The sequence below is a fragment of the Nannospalax galili genome, unplaced genomic scaffold, assembly GCF_000622305.1.
Source record: "Nannospalax galili isolate Female #2095 unplaced genomic scaffold, S.galili_v1.0 scaffold14, whole genome shotgun sequence".
Classification (NCBI taxonomy): Eukaryota; Metazoa; Chordata; class Mammalia; order Rodentia; family Spalacidae; genus Nannospalax; species Nannospalax galili.
In genome coordinates, this window is record NW_008336953.1 from 6,069,846 (window position 1) to 6,081,349 (window position 11,504).

Sequence of the window (11,504 nt, forward strand, 5' to 3'; positions counted from 1 at the left end):
CACACAGTGATCAGCATCATTAACTAAAGTGCTATGAACTACCTTTGCCATTATGATCAATATTATTTTATAATTGTTACTATTATTATATTAATCATGCAACTAGCTTTATTTACTTGACTATAAATTGCAATATATTGTATTAGGCCATAGAAAAAAGGGAAATCTTTTAAGCTTTAATGTTTCCCAGATAAATTTTCCTTAGCACCATAGTTGTCCATCAAATGATATTAAAGTGAGAATCCTACTAGGTAATATGTTAGTGAGACAGGAAGGCTACACGACTGCTACATCCTTTAGCTTTGAAGAAAACTTACAGTGGTGGATGCTGGATGTCCCAAGATGTTTATGTGTATTAATAATTTTTTACAATTGGGCAACGTAATTGGTAAAATACATCCAATAATCATTTAAATAATTATGTTAAAACGTGTAACTGTGAAGTTATCTTTGTTATTTTAGAAATTCTCTAATGTATGCTGTAAGATGTGAATCACCAGTTATGGTCCACCTTCTTCTTCAACAAGGTGTTGACATCTCTTTTAAAGACTCATTTGGATAGACTGCTTTACATTATGCTATTGAAGGTGATCGCAAGGTGTAAGTATTTCCTTTAATTTTAATTAACATCAAATTGGGGTTCCAAATAATTTCCCCAAGTGAGATCTTACTGTTTAGTTTAACTAGTTTTGAAATAAAAGTAATTACTTAACCAATTGGACCAATTTTCAGTTCATATGTCCTTATGTTTTCAAGCTCAGATATTCCAAAACCACGTTGCTTTAATAGCTAGGCCTTCTAGCTTTACCCTCACACATTGCTAGGAAACTGACCCTTCTCACCTATTCAAAACCTTGTGTCGACTCCACATGTGATGGAGCCAGACCTTCGTGGTAAGTTCTTTATGTGGACTTTGTCTTTTCTGCCACCAGATATGTATTATAATCACTGCAAAAAAATCAGAGACTTTTCAACAATGTTCAAGAAGAGCTTAGAGAGATCCTAAATCACCCTTCTCAGGAACTTTTGACTGGCCACTCATGATTTTTCCATATTCATGAAAATCTCCCAAGCTACTTGAATCTGTCCATTAATTTTTCAATGCAGCTTCAAAATTTGCCTCACAAGCAAGCTGTTAAGCAGAATTCCAAAGCAGATTATGTATACTTCGGAGAGATGAGCCCCACATGTCTTGTTAGTAGTATGCATGTACAGAAAACTTTTCATCTTCTACATCATTTTGTGACAAACATGCAAATTAAATTAAACATCATTGTAACAATGGTCTATGGATTAAGACTTTGATTAGGTAAGAGAGGAATATCTAGGTTTTAGAATTTATTAGTTTTTTAATGTGTAAATTGCATTTGATATGATTGAACCTTGATATGATCGATGGGTTCAATATAAACAAAAATTTTATCTACAGTAAAGGAACTATATATTAATACAAATTTTAGTTTTAGATGGTTAAATAGCTATTATCTCTAAACTACAAGCCACAAATAATAGAACAACTAGTAAACATACTTAGCACACACATTTGCTGAAAGCTGCAACATTTGAAAAGTAGTTCCTGCAAAGAAAGACACATTGGGTTTCATTTTGGTTTTCAAGACAATCATCACTAAAATGAAAATTATCCCATTGTTTTTCTATATATTTCTCCACATTTTTATATTACTAAGTCTTCATAGCATCCTGGTGAACTAAAGAAGTAACATGCTTATTCTTTTAGAAGTCTAAAGATTTTTACCATAAGAGAAATCACGTGTCCAGCTGTTAGTTATGGAACTGACTATATCTGAGGTCATGATACTTCCCAGATGTCAAGATAATCTCTTATGCATACTGAGTTGAATTTTCCTTGTTTCATTGTTTCCCCATTAATAAATATTTGAATTCATCATTTTGAAGACTATAACAAAACATTTTGATAATGCCTCTGATATTGCCCGAAATACTCTTAAGAATTTAATATACCTGGAATAGTTTCATATGAATAATAAAATGATGATGGCATGTGTCATTTTTTTGTATGGCAGGAAGATAATACTTTTGGACTATCAGTATAAAGTAGAATGAAGTTTAAGAAACAGAAATGCAGGTAAGACTTCTTATGCTATAATTTTTGGTAGTCCTACTTCAGATGAAAATGTCAGAGTAAGGAAGTTCTAATTCTAAAAGATAAGTTTTCAAACCAAGTGTAAATTGCATTTATATTTTCTTAATTTTCTTGTTAGTTTAGAGTTCAGAATTATAAAGAGAATTATATGACATTTTAAATCTGAAACAGTATTGTCTAAGGAAAAAATATTTGTTTATTAACTTGGGTGCTTGAAGTATTTGATGTCCTTAAATATATAAAAATTTTTTTCCAAAACTAGTATATTGTATATTCTTCAATCATCACATTGTAGCAAATTGGGCATGTTATCAAATTGATTTTAATTGTTTATAAGAATGTATTACATCAAGTAGGTGAGCATTATTACATAACTATGTCATTAAAATATGAAAATGTTAAACCATTTTAATGTCTTCTTTCCTATGTCAATGGTTAAAATGCTTCACCTTCTGTATTTTAAAAATATTGAGTCTGTAATGCATCTCTCAACTCTCACCAGAGAAGCTTCCTCACGAAGCAGATGATTATTAACACAGAGACCCACAACTGGCCAATATGCAGAGAATGTAGAATGCTTATCTCTGAATAGGACATGTACATCATAATTCTGCCTCCCAAAGCTCAGGGATCATTGGAGAAGAGGGAAAGATTATAAGAGCCAGAGGTGGTGGATGACCACAAGGAGACAGAGTTTTCCAGACAGTGGGTCAGTGACTCTTTAATGAAGTCATAGCAGTGGTGACAGCATGCAGAAATCCTATGTAAGCTCAAGTCAGACAAAATCCCAGCATAGATGTGGAGAAGTAGGCAAGAAACTCCAATCCTAGCTGAGGAATGAGTGGCAACTGATAGCTCAGGGGTGGGGGTGGGGGAGATTCAGTCTTCTTTAAAGGTGTGACTCTGGGAAGGTTAATCAGGATCCAGTGAATGGACCCACACCAAAAGACACTTGAGGACATACGTTTGACTCAATAGGCCTAAAAAAAATGTGTAACGGAGTGCATGAAATGAGGCAGCAGGTGGTATGGGGTGTGTAAATAGGGGAGGGGTTCTAAATATGATAAAATATGTATGAAATACACAAAAGTTAAAAAACTTGGCCAGGCGTGGTGGCACATGCCTTTGATCCCAGCACTCGGGAGGCAGAGGCAGGCGGATCTCTGTGAGTTCAAGGCCAGCCTGGTCTACATAGTGAGTTCCAGGACAGCCGTGGCTACAGGGAGACCCTGTCTCAAAAAGACCCCCCCCAAAAACCTTAAAAATTCAATCTAGACAATAATTATCATTTACTGTTTCTGTGATAAAATCATTTTAATATTTATATGTGCTTATAGTGTGATTTGATCAAATTCACTTACCTCCCTCCAATTTTTCCTGTCCCACCATGTTTCCCTTCCAGCATCATATCTCTCTCCCTCCCTTCTTCCCTCCCTCCCTCCCTCCCTTTTAGTCCATTTAGTACCACCTGTATGTGCATGGTTAGCAACTCAGGCCCTGTACCCCTGAAGAAAATGGACTTTCTCTCCCTCAGTAGCCAATTGCCTGTAGCTCTTAGATGGGGTGGGACTTGCACAGGATTAAACCTGTGATTTAAAAATGTGTCCAACCTGTACTAATGCAATGGAAACACTAGGTCAGCTAAATATCTATAAGATTTAAAAGTCACTAACTCTCCCAGGCAGTGCTAGGAGTTGAATCCAGGGCCTCATCCTAGGTAAGTGCTCCCCTCACCAGTTATACCGCCTACCATATGTTTTTTCTTCTAATGTTATTCTTCAGTACTGGATGCCAAATGCTTTACATGCTGAAAAAGTCTTACCCCATAGAGATGTACCAGTTAATAGGAAGGGTTGCGACATCATGCTGTACTATACACAACAAATTAGATCATCCAGCTTTATGCAGTCCAAATAACCCTTGAACAATGGAAGGTGACACTCTCCAGAGACTGTACTTTTAGAAACGGTCACCATAAAGTTTGTTGTATGAAACTTACTATAAATAACATTAGAGTAGAAATACTATAAGCAAAATTAAATGATCCTTTTCTTTAAAAAAGAAAAGGTGATGGGTGAGCATAAACAAGTCTGTAAATAGCTGATTTAGAGTTTAATATTACTACTACTATTGTTGCTGCTGCTGCTGCTGCTGCTGCTGATGGTGGTGGTGGTGGTGGTGTTGCTACTATTAATTTGTGATGCTAAGCGCTAAACTTTGGGCCTTCCAAATGTTAAACAAGTGCTCAGCTACCAATCCCCAATCCTAGCCCATGTTTTTCACACTTAATAAGTGAAAAATCATATTTATTTTTTCTTGTTATGAGGAGCCAACTGTGGACACATCCTGAAAGCTTGGGGGAGTTAGGTATATCTGTAATTTCATATCAAATACTCCTTCCTCTTAGCACCTGCTCCTCCCTTGCCTCCACAATGTGTGCTTTTAAGCTTCTCTGTATTAGCTCTGCTTTAGCATGGATATACTCTTATTTTGTTATTAAATTTGCACATTTATTAATGTTTTAGCAATAATAAAATACATAGGTCAATTAGGAATTCAAAGGTCTTATAATATGTGGAGGGTAGTTTTCTGCACGTTGATCCACAGCATTCAAATCAGGAATTGTGTCACTTGTGCCCTACAACCAATTTTCCCCCTGTCTTCACAATCTTTAAATTTTTTTGAGAATTTCATGCATAAGTACCATATTTATATAATTTAAGAGTGGATATACTCTTTCTTTCTTTTTTTTTTTTGGTCTTTTTGAGACAGGGTCTCCCAGTAGCCCCAGCTGGCCTGGAACTGGCTATGTAGATCGGGCTGGTCTTGAACTCACAGAGATCCGCCTGCCTCTACCTCCCGAGTGCTGGGATTAAAGGCATGCACCATCATGCCCGGTGTGTTAAGAGTGGATATACTCTTAAGGACGTGGTCTTTCCTTAGTCCATAATAGGGGAGGCAAACTAGCAGGTGAATTTCAACCTTGTTTGCACCAATGGGAAGAATGGGAGGACAGAATCATGAGAGCTTAATAGAATCTTCTAGAACAAGAATAGCAAGAGTGTCATATTGCTTTCTCATGAGCTCTTCTCCACTGGTGAAATGTTTGGATTGACGGTGGTCTCTGGTCTGCTTTCATGCTACAAAGTACAATGACCTGTTAGCAAGTTTTGCTTCTTTATGATAGGGCATTTTGTCCTCACTTGGAAGTTTTGGCAGAGTATCTAAAGGGATTCTATTGTGTCATAACAAAACAAGGTGTCCTCATAGAATGATTCCTAGTGCCATGGTTTGAGAGAATTAAACTGTTTGCACCACACTGCCAGTTTATGTCAAGAAAACGATTCTGTTAATGACACATTCTGTCAGTTTGATAGTATTCAGCTAGGCTCATGGTTACGTTACATGGCAATTTACTTTTATGTGTCACATTTTGGTATATTTTATTATTTCTCCTTGTATTCAGTAAAGGCAGAGAGATATAATTTTAATACAATAATTGCCTGCCAGTAGTATAATTCATATTCACTGTAGAATATTCTCAGGTTTAAATACTAAAATTTAAATATTTTACAGTTTTATATTATTGATAAGATAAATTTTATATTTTCTTTGATAGCATGAAAGAGTTCTATAAACAAGTCTTCAAGGAGGTAGGATTTGTAAACTTAAAAAAAGAATGTTAACTGGTCATAGAATGCAATGAAAAGAAACTGCTGGATGTTCTACTTTGTTCTCGATTCTATATAGTGTGTTTGATTTTTTTATTATAGTCATATCAACAGTTTTCCTAAGTACCTGTACTATTATAACTAATTTTTTTACTAATTAGGCATTTATCATTCAGAGTTTGATTAATTGTTCCATGAAACTATATAATCCATAAGTACAAAGCTCATGATGTAAATGTGTGACTGCGTAGTTCTGTAATGTGTTCTCTTGTCTCTTGCCATAGATTGAGAAGGCCCTGTATAGCTCTGAGGGCAAGATGCAGGTCCATATCAGAAGCAGTTCAGAAAATCAGTTAGACTTTTGTTTTAAATATGCTTGGAGTATTCCTGAGAACACAGCTATAACCCAAGAGTGTGTCTTAATATTTTTGAAGTACTATTAAAACATTTCTTTACTACCATCAAAGGTTTTAGGGGAGATCTCACTAAGTATGGCTGTGGGATCATATATCTCACACAGCAAGATGATGAAGATCTGGGAGAGGAATGTTTTACTGGAAAGGTAGAATAACTGCATGCATAGCATGCTGCACCATCTGTTGAGAGGACATTTCAAATTTGTTCATGTACTCACTAATTTCTCACTATGTTGTTTGCTTCTCACAGCTGTTTACTTCAAACAACTCTCTGAGCCTAGAAAAAAATGTTTTTCCATTTTATCTCAGTCCTCTTTTTAAAAATAAATTTAAAAATATTTTATTTATTATTTTTATTTTATGTGTATGAGTGTATTGCCTACATGTATGTAAGTGTACCTGTGTCCTGCAATGCCCATGGAGGCCAAAACAGGGTGTTGAATTCCCCTGGAACTTTAGTTATGGACAGTTGTTAGCTGCCATGTGGGTGCTGAGAATTGAACCTGGGTCCTCTGTAAGAGCAGCCAGTAACCAACTCCCTTCTTTCTTTTCTATAACTATGCTCTTTTCTGACTTTTACTGTACATTTTGTGCTCCTTTGTATTTCTGTTTTTCCTATTTTTACTTCAATGCATGACCTATTCTTTGTGTCTGTAAAGCACAGGTGATTTCAGAATTTTTTTTTAAAGAATCTTGGAAACTAAAAAATGCCCACTAGTACTTTCACCCGTGTTTATACAAGTGATACCTTCTCTTACTGAGAACAAGTGATTTTTGTCATGAAGAAGCAAAACTCATAGATCTAGCTTCTCCAGATACAGTGAATATGAAACTCATGGTCATTAAGTCTAAGGACAATCTCTTATTACGTATGTTTAGGTGGGTGTTTTTGTGATAGAATGGAATTGAGGTTAGTAATCCCATTGCAAGAAGAGTGAAAGTAGCAAATGATTCCAGTGGCACAGGAGAAGGCAGGTTTGGAAAGGAACAGCACTGGGTCTGGTAGGAATAAGGAGTTTGGAGAGAAGTGGGAATCCTGGATTTTATGACAAGTCTGATAAATACCAAAGTTACAGACACAGCATATTGAGCGTTCCATGGAGAGGTGTGTCAATATCAGCGGGTCCAGAGATCTTGATAACCACATTACTTTTTCTTTGCTTCATAGTAGGAATTGGCAAGATTTCTTTTGAAAGTTGTCAAAATAAATTGAGGCACTTGGGAAGAGTCTGTACAGCAGATAGGATGTTGCATTATCAATTTCATCTCAATGTATAGAGAGTGGATTCTAGTCTCTCAAGTACATATAACCTGTGACTCAGGGCAGGTGCTCTCAAGGCCACTTCTTTTCCCAGTTCATCCCAGTACTTCTTATGCACAGCACTGGTCAAGAGTTAAAATTGTCTGGCAAAGAAGTTATAGCACTTCAAATGAGTAGTTGGTAACATGCATAAGCTTCGAGTGAGTGTGGCTAAGCCCCCAATTTTTTTTATTTATTTATTTTTTGCCAACAGTAGGGAGATTACTACTATTCTTATTCCCTTGACCATATCCTGATTTCAGGCATCTCTTCCTTCTTAGACTGAATATGACAAGCTACCTAAGAGGGGCCTGGTAGTAAGAGCCAATAGGAGGATGCCCACAGAGTACATAGGGAAACAGGCAAAATGATAAAAATCTGTTTTTCCAAAAACTATCCACTTAATCAATATGAAAGCTTTAGAGTTTGATAGTTTATGTGAAAACAAGGCAGAACCAATCAGGAAAATAATTAGATTAAAAAATTATTTTATTTTATTTCAAAGAGAGGCATTTTTTAACACATTTTTTCCAGAAATAACTTAAAATCGGTTACATAAAAATATATACAGAGGTGAGATCCTGGGTGTCACGGACTAGCAGGCATAGGAGACATCAGCCTACGAGACTAAGGTGACCCCCAAACTATGGCTGATACAAGAAGTTCAGTTGCTGTTAAAGAGTACCCAGATACTGAGGTGCAGAAAAACCGAGTGCTGACCCTGGAAGAATGGCAAGACAAGTGGGTGACACGTCGCATCTCATTCCATCAGGAACAAGGACATCAGCTTTTAAAGAAGTATTTGGATACCTTTCTTGAAGGCGAGAGTGGACTGAGGGTGTTTTTTCTTCTCTGTGGAAAAGCTGTTGAGATGAAATGGTTTGCAGACCGTGGCCACAGTGTAGTTGGAGTGGAAATCAGTGAACTTGGGATACGGGAATTTTTTGCGGAACAAAATATTTCTTATTCAAAAGAACCCATCCCAGAAATCAGTGGCGCCAAAGTGTTTAAGAGTTCTTCGGGGAACATTTCATTGTACTGCTGCAGCATTTATGATCTCCCCAGAGCAAATATTGGTAAATTTGACAGGATTTGGGATCGAGGAGCATTGGTGGCGATCAATCCAGGTGACCGTGAATGCTATGCAGATATAATGTTGTCCCTACTGAGAAAAGGGTTCCAATACCTCCTGGCTATTCTTTCTTATGATCCAACAAAGCATGCAGGCCCACCGTTTTATGTTACGGATGCTGAACTTAAAAGGTTATTTGGTCCAAAATGCACTATTCATTGCCTTGAGGAGACTGACGCTTTTAAAGAACAACACAGAGAGTGGGGCATTGACTGCCTTTTTGAAAAATTGTATCTCCTTACAGAAAAGTAAAAACAGCAATTGCCTGTGAGTTTTTGAGCAATTCAAAATTATATTAAGGCTTGAAAATATAATGACTTTAATTTTTTTCATTCTCTATAGATTTTGTTTTTCTTTTTTGCTCAAAAATGCATATAACTTTTTAGATGGAATTGAATACTAAATGGTTAAACGCAGCTCCTTTGGAGAAGAGCATGTGATGGGGAAAAACATTAAATGCCTGTGTCTTTTTTACGTATTGCGGGAATTTTTTTATGCTCAGCCTGTATTTCTCTATAATTAAAAACCAAAAGAAAAATATTACATATATTCCACAGTCATTGGCACCAGTGGACATGTGATGGTCTGGTGTACAAGCCCTGAGACCAGTAAACAGGAGTTCAGTCTAAGCTCAGACTTCTTACTAGATGCCTGTTACTGAGAAAATTGCTTCATCTTTCTAATCCTTAATTTTCTTATCAGTAAAATGTGAAAAATAATGTCCAAGTAATGGGACTGGTGTATTAGACAACCCACTGCTCACAAAAACGTGTGCAGAAGTGCTTTCTCATTGTTAATTGCTGTTATTGTAACGATTGCTTTACACCTGCACCAAGTTGGTTTACAGAGATTAAATAGAAACTTGGCTTTTCTTTATGGCTCAACTATAAGTTTAAAATATATTTATTTTTGAGAAGTTCATACATGTATACATGTATATTTACCACTATTCCTCCCTCCAACTCCTCCAGAATCCTTCCATATTCCTCTTCCTTCATGTTATTTGTTTATTATTTATTTGTTTTCTTATTATTTTTTAATCCAGAGTCCAATTACTGCTCCCCATAGTTCATAGGTGTGGGGTTTATTCACTGGGGCATGGTCAACCTACCAGGTGCCACATCCCTGAAGAAAACAGACTTCCTTCTCCCATCAACCATAAGCTGCTTCTCAGCTAGGAATGGGGCCTTGTGTATCCCTCCCCGCATCCATATTGGACTGTTGCTGATGTGATCTCATGCAAGTCTTGGACAGTTAACAACAATGGCTGTGAGTTTATGAATGCAACACTGATTTCATGTCCAGAAGACAGTGTTTCGTAGCAGTCCTTCCTGACCTCTGACTTTTCCAATCTTTCCGTACCCTCTTCCTTGATGTTCCTTGAACCTTTGGGGTAGGGATTATGATATGGATGTCCCATTTAAGGCTGAGCACTTCACAGACACTCTCTATACTTTGTTTTTTGTTTCGGTCTTTTTGAGACAGGGTCTCCCTGTAGCCAGGAATTCACTATATAGACTAGGCTGGCCTCGATATCACAGAGATCCACCTGACTCTGCCTCCCATGTGCTGGGACTGAAGGTGTGCCCTGCTTATTCTCTGCACTTTGACCAGCACTTTAACCACTGTCCTCTTCAAAAAGAAGTTTCTCTGATGAGGATTGAGAGCTGCATTAATGTATTGGTACAGAGATAAGTGTTTAGTAGGCAGTTTGATATTATGGCCACTTAACAAAATAATAGTAGTAGGTTCTCCCCTAGGGCCTATGATTCCCTCAGCCATGGGTCATTTGCCAGATTTACAGTACCAGGCACACACTTCCTCCTGTGGGGAGGGCCTTAAATATAATACAATCAGTTGTTACCCCCATAACATTTGTGCCATTGTTGACCCCTAGGCACATCTTGCCTGGCTTTTCCTTACTATAGCTCTCAGTGTTCATAAATTGGTACAGCTGTTGCTGATAATGACTTTTCTCCCACAGCTGCCTGCATAGCACCTTCTAGTACTAACTATGAAGACTAGCCAGTAGGGAGGAAGATTCAGTCAGTACCAATTTGATTTCTCCATGTCCTGTGATCAAACTGTGTGGTGTCTTCAGTAACAGGACTTTATACTACTAAGTCCTACTGGGCAACCAAGAGCAAAGGCAATAGCCTGTATTGTTTACCCCTGACCAACACCTCAAATAGGGGTATTCTACATATAACACTAGACTTTTGGTTTGACTATCTGTGGTTTGGGGAGGAATATTATCCCCTGTGTACAGTAACTCCATTAAATCTCTCTCTCTCATCTATCTATCATCTATCTATCTATCTATCTATCTATCTATCTATCTATCTATCAATCATCTATCATCATCTGTCATCTATCTATCTATCATCTGTCATAATTTATCTATCATCTATCTATTTATCTATCTATCTATCTATCTATCTATCTATCTGTCTATGTATGTGCATGTTCATGTATGACCAAGTGCACATGAATGTGCATGTATATACGTACATGTGGAGGTCAGAGGACAACTTCAAGTGTCTTTGTTAGCTGCCATCCACCTTGTTTTCTGAGTTGAGGTCTCTCACTGGCTTGGAACTTGCTAATTAGCCTAGGCTGGTTGGCCACTGAGCTCCAAGGATCTACCTGTTTCTGCCTTCCCAGTGCTGGGATTGGCCTGTCTATCTATCTATCATCTTCTATCTATCTGTCTCTATCATCTATCTATCTATCATCTATCTATCTATCTATCTATCTTCTATCTATCTATCTATATCTATCTATCATTTATCTGTATATATGTATTAATATATATATATATGAATATATATATATATTACTCCTAATCTATCTTTTCTAA

General features: G+C 36.9%; 2 protein-coding genes across 2 annotated transcripts in view; both read left to right on the forward strand.

Annotated features, from left to right (window-relative positions):
- The window catches only part of LOC103733021 (putative ankyrin repeat domain-containing protein 19), a 21,195-nt gene extending 20,591 nt beyond the window's left edge, over positions 1–604 (forward strand). Inside the window, 1 exon segment of the mRNA XM_008831774.1 lies at positions 463–604. Within this exon segment, the coding sequence (XP_008829996.1) occupies positions 463–604 (142 nt within the window).
- A 7,498-nt stretch (positions 605–8,102) lies between these two features.
- On the forward strand, positions 8,103–9,118 carry LOC103733006 (thiopurine S-methyltransferase-like). The gene has a single exon (XM_008831761.3). The coding sequence runs from the start codon at positions 8,159–8,161 to the stop codon at positions 8,894–8,896; it is 738 nt and encodes a 245-aa protein (XP_008829983.1). The 5' UTR covers positions 8,103–8,158; the 3' UTR covers positions 8,897–9,118.
- The last annotated feature ends 2,386 nt before the right edge of the window (positions 9,119–11,504 follow it).